The sequence below is a fragment of the Sphaerodactylus townsendi genome, linkage group LG08 (assembly GCF_021028975.2).
Source record: "Sphaerodactylus townsendi isolate TG3544 linkage group LG08, MPM_Stown_v2.3, whole genome shotgun sequence".
Classification (NCBI taxonomy): Eukaryota; Metazoa; Chordata; class Lepidosauria; order Squamata; family Sphaerodactylidae; genus Sphaerodactylus; species Sphaerodactylus townsendi.
In genome coordinates this window covers 5711006-5728843 of record NC_059432.1, presented here as the reverse complement: position 1 = coordinate 5728843, position 17838 = coordinate 5711006, and the positions used below count along the sequence as shown (strand labels likewise).

The window sequence follows — 17838 nt, the reverse complement described above, 5'->3', positions numbered from 1 at the left end:
CATACAACAAACAAAACCATCCCATAAAGAGTTCGACCTGAAAAAAATCTGTGTTGAGAACCAGGGGAGCGGCAGAAGACGCTGCAGGAGAAACGCACCCCAGGATACCTGCTCTTTGGGCTGGAAAAGGGGTGTCCAGCTCTGCTGTCCGGCCAGGTGTTTATGAACTACGATTCCCATCAGCCCGCGGGCAGGGGATGATGGGAATCGTAGTCCATGAGCACCCGGCGGGCCGGAGTTGGGCACCGGCACCCGGTTTGGAGCGCGGGGGGGGGGGGGCGCGCAGGCAGGCAAGGCGGGCGACCCTTGCAGGTGGCGCCGGGTCCCGTTCCCCCTCCCCCCGCCCTCCGGAGGGAGGGAGGGGGGCGGGCCCAGGCAGTCCGGCCCCCTCCAGCCAGCATGGCCGCCGTCCTGCCCGCCCTCGCCCTCCGCCTCGCCCGCCCGCCCTGGGCAGCCGTCGGGGCGCTGCAGCCGCGCCGCTTCCTGGCCGCCGGTGAGTCGAAGCAGCAGGCAGCAAAGCCCGGGGGGCCGAGGCTCCCCTTTCCCCGTTTCCTGCGCATGCCCAGAGGAGGCCCGCGCCGCCGCTGGGGCGCAATCGGGGGCCTATCGTTGTCTGCGGGTCTGTCCTCCCTCACGGGGTCGTTGGAGGCAGTGAGCACGCACGAGCGCCTAGTCCAGCCTCCCCCTCCTTTCTCCAGCTCTTGGACAGGAAAGGCGCGCATCAGAGGGTCCTACCACGCAGGGGTGTTGGAGGCATGGGGAAGCCAGGGTGCATACGTGAGCACCTACCCAGCGTGGGGTGAGAGCAGGTGCGCTCTAATCTGGAGAACTGGGTTTGATTCCCTGCTTCTCCACTTGAGCTGTGGAGGCTTAGCTGGGGAACCAGATTAGCTTGTGCGCTCCAACACACGCCAGCTGGGTGACCTTGAGCAAGTTACAGTTCTTCGGAGCTCTCTCAGCCCCACCCACCTCACAGGGTGTTTGTTGGGGGAGGGGAGAGAAAAGAGATTGTCAGCCCCTTTGAGTCTCCTTACAGGAGAGAAAGGGGGGATATAAATCCTCCTCTTCCTCCTCCCCCCAGCCTCCCTTCTCCTTCACCAGCTCTGGGACAGGAAAGGCGCTTTCCTGACACCTGGGGGGCTTTGGGTCGGCCAGGGGTTCCCCTCTTTCCAGAGGAGTGGGGAAATTGCAAGCCTCCCTGAAAGTCATTCCTGGCATGGGGTGCCCTTCGGTCAATACTCTTGCTGAGGCAGACCTCCGACAACTGTACAGCAGTGGTAAAGAAATAAATTATATGGGAGAACCTGCCGCTTGTCTGCAACCTGAGTTGGCACCGATTCAGACGCTGGTTAATCCCTGGTGGCAGGCCCTGCCCACCGCTCACAGGCCGCAAGTGGCCAGTTTTGGGAGCTCCCAGCAATTAAAACCAGAGTTGACCCCCTTTTAAGTGAGTTTTTAAAAAATCGGTGGGGGGTTCAAGCCCCAAGCTTCCAGCCCCTGTGTGCATATGTGCCCTTGCTTGTGATGCTGTTGTCCGTGTGGCACGTCTTGCGTCTTGCGGAGGCCAGTCAGAAGCGCCAGCTGCCCCCTTCCCAGTCTGGATTGCCTGCGTGCCCCGCCCTTCCCAAAAGGGAAGAAAAACGGGGTTGCCGCGAGCAGCATGCCAGCAAGCCAAAAAGGGGGGGGGGGAAGGTGGCAGGGTCAGCTCTGTTGTCATGCGTAGCCCCTGTGCATTCTGCCATTAAAGTTTAAGTGGAGGATCTGAGTTGTTTTTTGCTGGATAGCAATCGAATGGGAAAGGTTCCACAACAACAACCGAAAACCTGATCCTCCCATGAAACTTTTAATAGCAAAACATATACGAGCTCTATGCAACAATACAGTTCTCGCCAATCACCTGGCATTTGCTTCCAGGGGCAAACTGGGAAGTGAGAATGGCTCAGGAGTGAACCAAACTCTGTGGCACCTGCCACTCTTGACCCAGCGCTGCAGGAGCCAATTGGTCGGTGCCCACCCAGGGTGCGTGAGGCTTGCCTGTTGCCGCTTCTTGTGTCGCTGGAGGTCTGGTGAGCTGAGAGGGTCAGGGCCCAGCTGCTGCTGCAGGGCTGACCTGGCTGCTTGGGCCTACGCATGCTTGCTCCTGGCCAGTGGTAGCCCTGCAGGGCGGGCAGCCACCCACAGGAAAACAAAACGCTTTGTGTTAATAGTTAACTTTTGTCCCAGGTAAGACGCCAACATTCTAAGTCCTGAATGCCAACTCATTGGGCTGCTGACAAACAGCGTCTTCAAACAGCTGTTGGAACAGCCAATGAGGCGGGTTTTTGGCTGGACTTGCACCGCCAGAGGGCCAAGCGGCTGCTGTTTGTGCAAATGCAGTTTGGAAAGGGCTGAGTGGGACAAGAATCCTCGCCGCTGACTTTAAGTGGAGGTGGAAGCAAAATCTGACTGTTCCAGACACAAGAGTCAGCCCCTCGCAGAATTCTCTTTTCCTGCAGAAAAGTATAGACTAGTTTGAATAGGGCTATGGAGGAACATAGACTAGTTTGGATAGGAAAATCTCTTGCATGGATCCCCCCGCCCACTCCCCAAGAGGAAGTATGTCTTGCAGTGCTGAAAGGCCTTCTCCTTCATTATGCCCCTGTGCGCCAGCTCAGTCGTTGGACAGCCCTCTGTTGGCTTTCCCACCCCTTGGAGTGGCCGGTCTGGCATCAGCCAGGGCCCAGGGCTTTCCTGCCATGGCTCCAGCTTTGTAGAATGGGCTCCTGGAGACCTTCAAGGGGAGCGGCCTGGGGATTTCAGTGGTGGCTATCTTGGGAGGGGAACACGACAACAAGGGGTGTGTGTGTTGCTGTTTGTTTTGTTTTAACTGAAGATGTTTCAACTGTTGCAAGCCGCCTGAGAAAAGGAGGAATATAAATGCTTAAATAAAAACAAATGTCGGGGAACGTTTCCAGCCCTTCAAGATGGCCATATTGCACAGTGAAGCCGAATCTAAATAAGCGCAGGGGCATTTTGCTCCCAGCGTAGTGAAAAGGGAAGGGGGTGTCTTGAAAAAAACCCCCAACCAATCTGGTTCCTCCTTGGCAGGCGTTCCGTTCCAGTATATTGTGGTGGAAAAGAAGGGAGTCAAACAGGACGTGGGGGTGATCCAGCTGAACCGTCCCAAGGCCCTGAACGCGCTCTGCGATGGCCTCATGCATGAAATCAGCCAGGCCCTGGACTCTTTCGAGCAGGACCCTCACGTGGGGGCTGTCGTCATCACTGGCAGCGAGAAAGCCTTTGCAGGTAAGGGGTGGAGCCAGCAGCCCCGTGGGCAGCCCCCGGTTCCAGAGGCAGGGGGGTGGCTGCGTGGGTGACCTGAAATGCTTTTTCCTGGCCCGTGTCACAGTCTGAGCTGCCACGTTCATGGCGAAGGGATCCCTGATCCAGCTTGGGGGGGGGGGGGGGGGGCGGTGCTGGAGGAAAAGAAGCAACAGGACTCTTAAAAAGAATGGCTAGACTCAGTGTTGAACTCGTGGGTTACAAGGGCCAGATATGACATCAGTGTGACTGGGTTGGGCCGGGTTGTTCGGCGAGTCCCCAGCAGGCTGGCTGCCCAGATCAGAACCCCTTGAGGGGGCTTTCAGGTCCACAAGCCAGCTGAGGCAACCCCTTCCCTTGCTCCAGATCCAGCCGGGTGGGGGGAGTGTCCCAGCTGGCTTGTGGGCCTGATAAGCCCCCTCATCGACCATATGTCTGACACCTCTGGTGAAACTTATTCCTGACGTGTGTGAGGGTGTCAAGAGGCTCATGTGTTCCCATTACAAATGTCCTTCCCCCAAACCTCCTCTGAACATTTTCAGCAGCCTCTGGAGAGCTGAAACCGGCCACGAAACCTCAGTTCAGGAATGCTCTCTGACGCTGCTGCTGAAAGAAACAGAAAGAGTTTCTTGCCTCCCCCCAGGGCAGCATCCCTTTCCGAGACTCGTGTCCACCGGTCTTCTCCAGCGGGGGGGGGGGGGGGGACCTGATTTGCTTGAGAGCTTTGTGTCCTGCGTCTGGGTCCGCTTCATTCTCTTTGTGTGACATCAGAGTACCCAAGTTTGACGAGCTCTCCTCTCTCATAGCTGGAGCAGATATCAAAGAGATGCAAGACCAAACCTTCCAAAGGTGCTACAGCGGGAACTTTTTGGCTCATTGGAACAGAATTTCTACCACCCGGAAGCCGGTCATCGCCGCCGTTAACGGATATGCTGTGAGTTTCATGCAGTCTTCTTTCTTCTTTCTGCCTGACCTTAAGCCTGCAATTAAGAATATTGCTTCTTTGAAAAAACTCTGTCTTATAGTCAAAGGTGTGTGTGTGTGGTGGTGGTGGTGGTGGGGGGGGTCCAAAAACCAGCAGGTGACAGTGGCTCAGCCCCTTCTCACAGAGCTGTGATCCTGTGATACCTGTTGTACTTCCAGAGTTGATCTCTCACATACAGAGGAAGCAGATGAAGAAGAAGAGTTTGGATTCATACCCTGCCTTTCTCTTTTGTAAGGAGACTCAAGATGGTTTACAAACTCGTTTCCCTTCCTCTTCCCGCAACAGACACCTTGTGAGACAGGTGGGGCTGAGGGAGAACTGTGACTAGCCCAAAGTCACCCAGGAGGCTTCATGTGTAGGAGCGGGGAAACATCGAGTTCACCAGAGAAGAGTCTACCACTCAAGTGGAGAAGTGGGGAATCAAACCCAGTTCTCTAGATTAGAGTCCACCTGCTCTTTACCCTTCCACTCTGGCTGTCATGTGAGTCTCTGTGTGTAAGAAGTTCTTACAGCTGTCTTGCGCAGAGATAGGCAAAGTGACCCACTTAATGACCTCTGGTTGGTGGGAGTTCTGCAAAGAATGCAGGGCTAGGGAAGCCCTGATCTAGTCTAGCAAGTGCTTCTGATGCTCACCTCATAGATTATACATCTGTTTGTTAGTTTTAGTTTATTTATGCCCTACCTTTCAGCCCTCATCAGGGCCACCAAGATGACTAACAGATGAAAAAACCTAGCTCACAGGTACATGTCTTAAACAGTATTACAACGAAACACAAACAGATCATTAAAACAACATGAAAGTTAAAATGCACATAGAAGAATGTTTAAACAGCCGATTAGAACAAGGAGGGGGTATTTTGGGGCTGTGTGCCATTTCCCAAGTTCTCCAGCAGCCTGCATTTTATTCCATTTATTCAGTTATTTGTTGTCCACCTTTCCTATTGAGTCTCCAGGTGGATCACATCAGGCAAGTCAAGTAACAGCACAATAAGGTTTGAACTACAGAAATCTGCAAACAAATGGATATCTCAAACAAACTGAAATGAATCAAGGACTTTCAAACATAAGAAGTTAAATGTCTGGATAGGCAGCAGTGAAGTGGTGGATACCACAGTCCTCATCCTCTAGCCAGTGTCGCTTTCTGCCCATTTCATTACCACACAGTCACCTCTTTCATCTTGCAACTCTTCCTATCACAGTTTTGATATATGGTGGGTTGGCATAAGACATTAAATGGGAATTTGGGGGGAGTGTTGTGGAAACTGCAGATGACACGAGAAGGCCACCAGACGACACTGAAAAATGTAGGAATGCATGAAACACGGGTATCGTATTGTATAATATCAACTTATTTTATCTTTAAATACCATAAATGTACACAATTTCTTTTTAAACTTAAAAGAAAAAAAATTCAGAGTCTGGTTTGAAGGGAGGGCCAAAAAATGTCATGCAGATTTACAGATCGCTGCAGGAGGGGGCGTCACACCCCGAACCCCAGCAATGTGGAAGGGATAACTGCACAGTCTTATTTGGGAGGGAAGGCAGCGTTACCCAGGATGGAGACGCAGTCTCTCAATAATGTGGGGAAAATTAGCTCAGAGCAGACTGCTTATTAATATTGCAAGAGGCTGGGAAGGGAATCTTTAATACTAATGTATACGAAGATCAGCTCTTGGAAGAAAATCCACAGAAATATAATGCAAATTTGAGAGTCTCTATTGTAGGGATAAGAAGTTCACAAGCATTTGATTCAATGCAATAAACACACACACACACACACAGAGTTCCTAAGATATAAATAGGTTGGAAAATAGGTTTGGCATAGAAAGAGGTGTGGGATATCATGTCGCGATCAGGTTGTAGGTAATATTGACGTGATCACAATGTGAAGGAGATCTGGGGTTCAGAACCAATGGCCAGCGTCTGGTTCCAGAGGGCGATGCGTTGGGCACAGTGACAAAGACTGAAATGTGTCAGTGGCACTGGGAGATTGGCCCTTTGGAGGGTAGGATATTTATAGGGTGAAGAACCATCCTTAGAGGATGTCAGGATGACCTTTGGGAGGTGTCTGGATGGATTGTTTGAGAAACAGTAGAGTGCATTGAAAGGTGGTCAGGAAAAGTTAGTCACAGGAGGGAGCATCTGGGTTAAGATAATCAGAGGAGGAAATGTCATCAGAAGTCTTCTTGTGGCTGGAAATGAGTATCCGTTCTGCAGGGCTGCTGTATTGTGTTGAGAACACATTCTCCTTTGGTTGTGGAGCTGAAAATGTGCTGCTCTGGCCAGCAAGCTGAGAGCATGGGAACAGAAAGATTTTTAAAAATCTTGGAAGTTCCTTGTAGGTAGACCTGGCTATTGCCAGAGAATGGGCATTTGCCTGTGCAAAAAAGCCCTCTGGAATAATTCAATGTTGCGTGGTTTGCAGAAAGCCAGGGGCGGGGGAGCCTCCCTAACCTTGTCCAGGAGGCCTACAGCAGGCCTTGCTGGGTTGCCCAAAGCTGTCATGGCAGAGCAGAGGGAGCCCTGCGGATCTGAGTTCGAAGCTGCCACACATTCTCAGAGGCCCCTGTTAGGATTCAGCTCCATCCCACTAGCGTCCCTGTACCCCCAGCTCCTGCCTTCTCAGCCTTATCTGGGCAAGGGAGGGCTGGCCGTGGCCACAGCGGACTCTCAGGCTGGCCTGGGCATTCTTCCAGCCATTCCAGGGAACAGATTGAACCAGGAAGCGCTGGGTACCATGCTGCATGGAGGAAGCTAGTGTTTGAGCTAAGGTCGCTGCTTCTGGGAGGCCTGCCCACCCCCACTCCCTAATGGCTGGGGAAGTGGGGGCAAAGGATGTGCTTCCAAGCCATCTTATGCTCTCGGCGTTCACTGGGACAGGAGAGGAAGGCAAGGAGACCTGTCTTCCACCAAAGTTTACTTGGATCCCGATGACTACAGTTGCTACCTTCATTTCCCCCCTAGAACGTCTGCAGATATTGTTGCTTCTTTGCAGTCTCTTTCTCTGAGCCATCATCCCAGTGAGAATGAGAAGGGGGAATCGTGCAACTTTTGAAGAAGCAGGTCAGCATTGACTTCCCCCCTTGATTATAGCCCTTCTAGTAATATTTGTTTTTAATTATCCAACAGCTTGGAGGTGGTTGCGAACTAGCCATGATGTGCGACATCATTTATGCTGGGGAAAAGGCCCAGTTTGGTCAACCGGAGATCCTTCTGGGAACCATTCCAGGTAGGGCTCGTCGGGGGGAGCAATCAAGGTCACGTGCTCATCTTGAAATCAGGCACCCCTTCATTTGTCTTTTTAAAACATTCATTCCAGATACAAGATTGAGACCACCTGTGCAAGAGCTGTAGAATCACAGCAGAACCTGGTTTGCACACCTGCATTCCGTCAGTCTGCCCATGCAGGAGCCCAGTAGAGGGCCCCTTTCTCGTTTTTCATAAAGAGCGTGGGGCTGTGTTGACTTTCACTTCTTCGAGCCAAGGGTGGAAATCCTGTGCTGCTGCCTGCGGTGCGGACGCAGCTTAGAAATGCACTTTCCCACTTTCTCTCAGACTTGCAAGACCCAGACAAAAGCCTACAGAGGGAAGTATTTACTGGTTCTGGTGGGCTTTCTGGGCTGTGTGGCCGTGGTCTGGTGGATCTTGTTCCTAACGTCTCGCCTGCATCTGTGGCTGGCATCTTCAGAGGTGTATCACAGAGGGAACAAGATCCACCAGACCTCAGCCACACAGCCCAGAAAACCCACCAGAACCAGTTGAATCTGGCCATGAAAGCCTTCGACGATACATAGAAGTATTTACTGTTTATCCAAAGAAAATAGGAAGTACTGCTGCAATGCTCACTGTCTAATTTTTTGTAATTAAATATGTCAGGTGCAAAATAATGTTTATTTACCCCTTTCTCTATCTATATCTCGCTGCCACCAGGAATTTAATTCCAAACCTCTTTATAATTCCTTTTGAAGTCATGTGTCTGAGCTTTAAAGCAGTTTCAAAGGCTATGTACATTGTTTAGTTTAAAGGTTTCAAGAAATAATTTACAATAAATAAAACAATCTGAGGCAACCACTTTCTGCTAAGGTGACTTCCACTTCATATCAGTCTACTCTCCTTTACATCTCTAAGACCCTATTAGGATTTGACTCCTTTTCTAGTCTCTCAGTATTTCTTCCTATTTCTTTGGCAGTTCTACACTACATATCTAGGCTGTTAACGTCATCCAGCCCCCTTCAGTTTAGCACAGACAGCCTCTCACTTTCTGTCTCTCTCTCAGGCCAATTCTGCACAGAAAATGTATAACGGGTTGCAGTCATGATAAAGGAATCTGCAGGGAAAGTGCTGACCAACCACTTCTCAACGTGGGTCAGGATTTTGGGTTGCACAAACAACTCAGGCAAAAAAATGGAGTAAAATATTTTTTAGGGTTTATTGAGTACAGCACATGCTTAATAAACAAAGTGACGTTGGCTATACCCACATAAAGCCAGTTGCAAGCAACATCCGAAAATCAGCTAAAGATTGAAATAACAACATAAAACGTTGGTAGCGTAGCTTTCAAAGCAAAAAGCAATCAAAGTGAAAGACAAAAAAGTCTTGCTGATAAGCGCTGCCTGGCGGAGTCCAACAGCTTCAAAATGTCTAAGATGGCAGCAGGCAGGAAAAAAAGTTTAGTTCAGACAAGTTGAGAGAGGAATGAGAATCAGAATGTTTCTTTGAATCTTGAAGGGCAGTTATGCAAAACTACTGGTCAGGTGGCCTAAGCAGACCAATCACACTCTAACACTAACTAGCCAAGTCAGTTTGGTGCAAAGTCATTGTTGCTATCAGGTGCAAATACTTGGAAGGGGTTGTTGAGGGCTGTGGGGGGCATCTGCTTGCCCTGCAGGCGGTCCCTGGTTCCGTCTCCAGCGGCATCTCCAGTTGCAAGGGTGAGGTGGCAGGTGATGTGAAAGACCTCGGCCCGGAGAGCGGCTGCCAGTCTGAGTAGACCGGATGAGCCAAGGACCTGGTTCAGCTGAAGGCAGCCAGCTGTGTGTGTGTGTGTGTGGCCACAGCTTGGTGGTGTAACCTCTGCTTGGCATGAAGACGGTGCCATGATGCATCCCCGGCACCTCCAGGTAAAAGGACCAGGCGGGAGGGGAGGGGAAAGACCTCCCCCCGAGGCACTGGAGGGTGGCTGCCAGTCTGAGCAGGCAATACTGACCTTGATGGAGCGAGGGTCAGATTCTGCATTCAGGCCGTCTTCATGTCTTTCTCTCTGTAGGCTTTTACTTGAGCTATTTTTTTGGCCTCAGTACCAGGGAAGCCTGTGACTTCCCTGCGTTGAAAATGGCTGTATCTGGGCAGGGGGCCGTGATGGGGACAGGAAGGCTCGAGTGCCTGTGAAGCCATCTTTAGCAGCCTTGAGGCAAAGTCATGTTCCTTGCCACTTTGCAGGGCTCTTTGTGGCGTCCCACCCTGCTGGCTCACCCTCCAGCTCCTTCTGCACACAGCCCTTTGCAGGGAGCCCTTCACAGCAGTCCCCACGTTAATCTCACACAGGTGCCGGTGGAACGCAGCGGCTGACCAGGGCGGTGGGCAAGTCATTGGCTATGGAGATGATCTTGACTGGGGAGCGCATCTCTGCTCAAGAGGCCAAGCAGGCAGGTAATGTGGGCCATTCTGTTTTCCCGCAAGTTCTAAAAGGGCAGGAGGCCAGAGCAGATGGAGTCTTGCATGGGCTACGCCCACTCCTGCCACAGTCAGTGCATTCGAGGAGCAGCGGGTGCATCAGCGAGCATGTGATGCATGCCTGTCATAATGAAGCCAAACAGTGTTTGTTTGTTTATTATGTTTCTGCCCCGCCCTGTCCCCCAAAGGGCAGCTTGCACTGGCATAAAGCCTAAAATTATACATAAAGTGTTGTTTTCTGTGCCGGGCAAAGTGCAGAGAGCTCTTTGCATGTGGATTTGGTCCCTCTCAGCCATCTGGTTTCTTGAGGCCATTTATTCTTCTGTCCAGTGGCTCTTGGGCCCAGCTGCCAATTCTGCGTGCCCAGATGGCGCAGTGGCTGTGGCTTGCCCACCCGTTGCCTGTCCCTCGAGTCTGGGTTATAAGGAAGATTGCTGCGCTTGCCCGTGAGCCCTCTGCACGAAGCCACTCATGTGTTCACTGGAGCCCACCCCTTCCCTAGGCCTTGTCAGTAAAGTCTGCCCTGTGGATAAGCTGCTCGACGAAGCCGTCAGCTGTGCGGAAAAGATAGCTGGGAACTCCAAGCTGGTGGTCGCAATGGCCAAAGACGCGGTGAATGCAGGTAACTCCCTGTGCTGGGCGGTCTGGAAGGGCCATTCCCAGGCTGGCAGGTTTTGCCACAGGGCCCTGTGGGGTGTTGAGATCAGCCCATGTGCTGGCAAGGGAACCTTTCCTTCTGGACCTCAGATGCAAGGGGAGGCACGTGACACATGCAGGGGGAAACGAAGGGGCATTAAGGGGCAGCTTTGGAACTGGCCGATTAATTTGCAGTATGGTCATAGGCCCCTTAATGCCACACCAAACTGGTCCTTATTTCCACAGGAGCATCCCCAGAGACCCTCTGCACAGATGCAGGGCCACCACACCTGCATTAGCAAGAGTGCCCAGGAACACGGAAGGGAAATAGATCAAACAGGAAAGGAGGATGAGTAGCGTTATACATTGGGGATGATTACAGCTGTGAGCAGGTCCACAACTTAAATCCTGGAAGCCATGTTTGAGAGCATCTGTGTAAATTAAGGGAGAGAAAAACAGCAGTGATTTCATTGTGGGGGTCCATTACAGACCCCCAAGCTAGACTGAAGAGGTGGATGAAGTCTTCCTGTAACATGTGACCAAACTTTCAGAAAGGAAAGAAGTTGTAGTAATGAGATATTTCAGTTCTCCTGATACTTGCTGGGAGTCAAACTCTTCCATGACAGTCAGGTTCCACAAATTTCTCACTTGCCTTGCAGACAATTTCATGGTCCAGAAGGTGGAAGAAGCAACCATGGGAACGACTATTTTTGATCTGCATCTATTATTGTTATTATTTATTCGATTTGATAGACTGCCCTACCCTCGAAAGGCTCAATAATCAATAATGATGACCTGATTAGTGGAGTGGAAGTGGTAGGATCGTTAGGTTCTCCTGGAGTTATGATTCAGTTATGTTCTCCTAGGCTGATTCCGCATGGGCCAAAAACAGCGGTGTGAAAACGGTGTGAAAACAGTATAAACCCTTTTACACCGTTTTAAACCCTTTTACACCATTTTCACACCATTTTTACACTGCTGTTTTTGGCCCATGCGGAATCAGCCCTGGAGTTTGTTATAAAGTGGAAAGGGGATACTAAGTGGAGTCAGACACACATCCTAGATTTTAAGAAAGCAGACTTCAGTAAGCTTAAGAAACTACTGGGTGTGATCCCGTGGTTAAAAATACTGAAAGAGAAGGAAGTGCATGATGGCTGGGAGTTTCTTAAAAGTGAGATCTTGAAGGCACAATTTGAAACAGTTCCAGTGAGGAGGACAAATGGGAGGTGTTTAAAGAAACCCGGATGGATGTCTCAAGAACTTCCAACTGAGCTAAGATTTAAAAAGGACACGTACGAGAAATGGAAAATCACCAAAGAGGAATTCAAACAGCTACTTAGGTCTGCTCCTCCAGCCAAACCAAGCAGTTACTGAGAGTGTCAAGAGTACAGTATGTATCCTTGCCAGAAGGGGCTGATGTCTTTCTCCTCTCCTGCATTTTATCGTGACAACAACCCTGTGAGGTAGGCTAGGCTGAGAATGTGACTGATTCCAGGACACCGAGCAAGAGTGGGGGCTTGAACCTGGTCTCCCAGCCAGAGTCACGTCACACGGCCTTTCCGCTCTCCTCCCTCTGCAGGCAGCCCAGGGCAGAAGGGGAAGCTTCTCTGTTACGCCCCTTTGATGTACCTCCTTGGAATACAGCAATGTTAACCGTCTGCTTTTGTTTTGCAGCCTTTGAGACGACACTGGCCGAGGGTAATAAAAGGGAGAAGATTCTCTTCCATGCTACGTTTGCTACAGTGAGTCTTTTCTCTGTCCCGAGTTTCTCAGCCTGCTCCTTTTTCCATCTTCTTGAACAGCTGGCTGCTGCTTCCCCAATACTCAGCTGTCCAGACACACATCCCAAGCGGGGAGTTTCTACAATGTGAATTAAGTATGGATTAGTGCGCACAGTACAATCCAATAGAAATTACACTGAAGAAGACTCGCCACAATTGCGATCAGCTTCCAGCTGAAGTCTCTGTTATAAGTAAAATACGTGTCCAAATCCATAAGCAGTACAACAGTACCTCAAGGTATCTGAAATACAGACCCTAATAACACTGATAAAAATCCTGTGTAATACAAAGCTAAGATCCTAATAATATGATGAAAGTCTACTAAGCTAACTGGAACCTGGATTTGTACCAATCTCAATCCGGGTTTCGGCTAGCTAAGTGGACTTTCTGTTATGACTCTCTAGTGTCTTAGCCTGGGTTCTGCAAATACCGCAAACAATATACAACAAGCAACAACTAGAAATAGCAAACAGCAGCAGAACCAATTGTTGTATATAAGAAGGCAAGGCACGTACTGCGATGAGATCATCAGATTTATACAAATATATACAATATCCTAGAACCAACTGTAAAAAATCAACCTCGCAGGGTTGTCACGTGATCTCCATATACAGGTCCAGAAATCTGCATAGCACGGATTTATGGGATAATAATGCTATTATATCCCAGTACAATACCTGCTTTTTAGAATGGATATTTTCACTTACTATTTGGAGTCACTAATGGTTCACTTTAAGTGAACTAATTGGAAACCAACGCATATCCATTGATGAACTTGTTTCTTTAAATGTTGCAGCACTTGGATACTGGAATAATTGGAAATGCATAACTTTCTTACATTATGATGACATTGTTACTATGTTGATGGACACATCTTCATTTATATCACAGTTGTAATTTTATATACTAAAATCTGCAGTAACAACAACCCTGCGAGGTTGATTTTTTACAGTTGTTTCTAGGATATTGTATATATTTGTACAAATCTTTGATGATCTCATCGCAGTATGTGCCTTGCCTTCTTATATACAACAATTGGTTCTGCTGCTGTTTGCTATTTTTAGCCTGGGTTCTGCCATATCTCTGTCTGCTGAATGCTTACTGCTTAGCAGGCCTGGGAATGTTTCCCCGTACCTGGCTGCCCTTACCTCTGCAGCTGTGGAGGGGTATTGGTGGAAGCTGTGTGTTTTCATCCCAGTTCTCACCGACTGAGGAATGTATGAGTGTGAAACATACCTTCCCGTTCCAGGAGAGGAAAGGAGGAGTTGTGGGCCTGACGTATCCACACTGGGGGATAGAATGCTTTGCCTGTTTTAATGTACTCATTGAAAGTGATGCTGTTTGGGGGTGGATTCTCCCCCATCCTGAAACAGCATCACTGTCAATGTTTAAACTGGGGACCTCAGACTCTCCCTTTAAATACATGCTGAAGAGGGTGGATTTAAAAGGAGAATCTGGGAAAATTTGGAAGATGCCTGCTGTCAGGGGTGCAATTGTTAAGCTAGCAGCACCAAACTTTCAGGGTATCTTTACCTGATGATACCACCCTGATGATACCACCCAGGTTTGGTGAAGTTTGGTTCAGGGGTCGAAAGTTATGGACCCTCAAATGTGTAGCCCCCATCTTCTATTAGCTCCCATTGGAAACACTCCTTTTGGAAGTCCATAACTTTGGACCCCCTGAACCAAACCTCACCAAACCTGGGTGGTATCATCAGGAGAGTCTCCCAACAAATCCCTGAAATCTTGGTGCTGCTAGCCTGAAAACTGCGTTCCCTGCAGGCCAAAAACTGAAAAAAACACTAAAAAATACAACAAAAACACAAACTTCAGCTTCAGACATGTAATGGGGGGTTGAACCAGGAGAAAAAAAACCTACGTCCTTGCCTAACACTTTCATCGTATTACACAGGATCTTTGCTTTGTATCACACAGGATTTTTATCAATGTTATTAGGGTCTGTATTTCAGATACCTTGTGATACAGTTGTTTTGTTTATGGATTTGGATATGTATTGCCTTTACAACAAAGACTTCCATCTGAAAGTTGGCAGCAATTCCTGCGAGTCTTCTTCAGTGTAATTTCTTTTGTGTTGTTGGGGAGTTTCCATGCGCAGGCATGTGGCCCCCCCTGCCTGTCCCGTGACACTTTCTGCCTGCCTGTTTCAGGAGGACCGGAAGGAAGGGATGTGTGCCTTTGTGGAGAAGAGAAAGGCAAACTTTACAGACCACTGACACAGTTCTGCAGAAGGAGGACACCTGGTGCTGCTGTCATGAAGATGTGGGGCTTGTGGTCGCTGGCTGCCTCCCTCAAGGCCGTGGCTGGCTCTGATCTGCACAGCGGACCTCTTCCAGATACCACACCTCTGCCACAGGAAAGGTCCAGCTGCAAGCTGGGAAGCTGATGTGCTTTAATGGAACCCAGAGAGGGGATCTGGCCGTTCCATAGTGTGTAACTCCAGTGATCTGTTTCATTGGTTGGGAAATAATCAGAAATCGCAATCGTCCTGAGTTCCTGTTAAACCAGCTTTCCAGGAACAGCCTTTATCTGAAGACGGCTTTGACGGCGTGCCTTGCGGGTGCATTTCTACTAGTCACAGGGGAATAAAAGTAGCATCATTAAATGCAACAACAGTTTGCAGGGAATTTTAATCTACAGTCGCATGTAACAGGGAACTGGAGTGGATTTGGAGTTTTGATCTTTGTGTGAGGATTGTGTGTGTGTGTGTGGGGGGGGGGGTTACCAGAGGAGGAGGCTGTGCTTCCTTCCCCCTTTGGTGTACAGGAGAGCTCATGGCTCAGTGGTTGAGCTTCTGCTGGGCATGCAGGAGGACTGGGGGGGTCACCCTGCAGTTCTAAGCATGCTTTGCACCGGAAATGCCTTGATTGGCAACCTCCTTCCATGTTTGAATCCTCCTTCATATCAAGAAAAACTCTCTGTGCATAGGAAAGTGGAGGCAGAAAATTCTAGAGAAATGTCAGGTTCTGCATGCATTGCTTTCTTGCCGCAGCTCAAGATGATGTGGATGCGCCTTCTCCGTGAGTCATCTTTTCAGTCATCCAGGAATCTTTGCACTCGCCCAGTCTAATGCTTAGAAGGTACTTTTCTGCAAGCATTCTCTCACTTTCCTCCAGAAGCACACGTCCACTTGGCATGCTGCGGGAAACAGCATGCAGGTTCTCGAGTTGCAGGTTCTCTGTGTCAGATGGCCGTGTGGGTCCCCACTGGATACTTCCCTACACTGTGTTAGGCCAGAAAAATCATAAATCTGGAAGGGACCCTACAGGCCATCTAGTCCAGCCCCCTGCTCAATGCAGGATCAGCCTAAAGCCGTGGTGGCGAACCTTTGGCACTCCAGATGTTATGGACTACAATTCCCATCAGCCCCTGCCAGCATGGCCAATTGGCCATGCTGGCAGGGGCTGATGGGAATTGTAGTCCATAACATCTGGAGTGCCAAAGGTTCGCCACCACTGGCCTAAAGCATCCCAGACCAGTGTTTGTCCAGCTGCTGCTTGAAGCCAGAGAGGAATTGCTCACCATTTCCCTAGGCTGCTGATTCCTCTGCTGAGCTACTCTCACCGCAAGAAAAAATTCCTGACGCCCAGCTGGCACCTTTCGCCTGTAGTTCATGCCCATAATTATGAGTCGTATCCTTTGCTGCCTGCAGAAACCATTCACTGCCCTCCTCTAAGAGACAGCTTTTCAGATATTAAAAGAGAGCAGTCATCTCCCCCTTCAACCTCCTCATCTCCAGACTAAACATTCTGAAGTCCCTCAGCCTCTGCACCCACTCATTGCTCCTCTGTGCACCCACTCCATTCTGTCCACAACCTTTTTGAAGCGAAGCCCCCAGAACTGCACACAACACTCCAGGTGAGGCCTGACCATTGGAGTGCACAGCAGGACGATGACATCTTTCAGTTTAGATGTTATGCCTCTAGTGATACACCCTAAGATTGTATTAGCCTTTTTTGTTGCTGCATCACACTAGCTGCTCATATTTAACTTACAGTCCACCCGTATCCCAAGATCTTGTTCACACACTATGCTACCTAGAAGTGTTTCCATCATCCAGTCTGCATGTTTCTTTTTGTTACCCAGATGTAGAACTGCCTTTACCCTTCTCGAGTTGCAATTTGTTCACATCTGCCCCCTTTCCCAGTGTGTCCAGATCTTGGTGTATTCTATCTTCTGGGGTCTTTGCTTCTCCTCCCAATTTGGTGTGTCAGATGGCCGTGTGGGTCCCCACTGGATACTTCCCTCCATTCCAATGAAATGCTGTTGACGACACCACCTCTTGCTGAAGGGATGAGCTCTTCCGGATGGGCTGCTCAAGTTGGTTTCCCACCCAGACCCAGTTTTCTGGAGGGCTTCCCAGCCTCTTGTCTTGCAGCCCTGGACTTTGCTTGACAGGGCCAGGCTACCGTGCCTGTGCTTCGCCCTTACAAGGTGTGAAGGGAAAAGATCTTCACCATCATCTAGAATTCTATGGAGGGAAGGATAGATGGGAAATAAGACATTTTACTTTCAGAAGAGCAGCAGCCCAGCCTAGTCCAGGCTTCTCAGAGCTTGGGAGCTAAGCAGGGTCCTTCATAATTAGCACTTGGAGGGGAGGGCTATTCAAAGGTGGGCTACAACAAACCACCTTGGATTGCCTCTTGCCTTGAAAACCCTATGGGGTGGCCATATGTTGGCTGAAGACTACTATTATATTCAAAAAAAGTGTTAGTCACTGAAACTCACTTTTCTTCTGACCAGAAAACAAATGCTCAGGGTCTTTATATCGATGAAATGCAGATCATCTGGTATTGCCTCAGTTTCCATTTCATTTCCTTTTAGTAAGGAGATTGGCGAGCTGCAGTGAATCATCCCTCACCTTCCACCTGAACAAACTGTTGGGCAGGGGGGTCTATCCCAAATGTGATTATATAGGTCTGCCACCTTGCCTGATTCTGTGTCTACCACTAGGGTCATGGATTATCCCACAATAGGGAAGTGAGTGTGATTTTAGAAGATGCCTTGTTACTTATTTCATTTCCCCCCTCTTGTTCCTCATCAGTTACTCAGGGCTGCATTTGCAAAACAGTCCTGTGAGGTAGGATGGGTCGAGAAAGATTAACTGGCCAAAAGCAGAGCAGAGAACCCTGGTCTCCCGAATGGAAGGATGAAAAATATATGATAAGAGGAGACCCAGGAAGAGAGGTCAATTCAGACAAAAGCTTTGTTGGTTCTGGTGGGTTTTCCAGGCTGTGTGGCCATGGTCTGGTGGATCTTGTTCCTAACGTTTCGCCTGCATCTGTGGCTGGCATCTTCAGAGGTGTATCACAGAGGGAAGTCTGTTACACACTGTCCAGAGAGAAGGAAATGTTTGGGGTATATATTGTCCATGTCCCAGGGCGGGGAACCAATTAGTAAGTGTTTGGGTGGAAGTGTTCCCAACTGCGGGGCTGCCCCACCTGC

The 17838-nt window shown here is 49.6% G+C and overlaps 1 protein-coding gene across 1 annotated transcript; it reads left to right on the top strand.

Annotated features, from left to right (window-relative positions):
* Positions 1-201: 201 nt before the first annotated feature.
* On the top strand, positions 202-15003 carry ECHS1 (enoyl-CoA hydratase, short chain 1). Its single transcript, XM_048506838.1, has 8 exons — positions 202-493; positions 3088-3285; positions 4107-4234; positions 7415-7514; positions 9830-9934; positions 10461-10580; positions 12269-12336; positions 14544-15003. The coding sequence occupies exons 1-8, from the start codon at positions 217-219 to the stop codon at positions 14607-14609; spliced, it is 1062 nt and encodes a 353-aa protein (XP_048362795.1). The 5' UTR covers positions 202-216; the 3' UTR covers positions 14610-15003.
* Positions 15004-17838: the final 2835 nt, after the last annotated feature.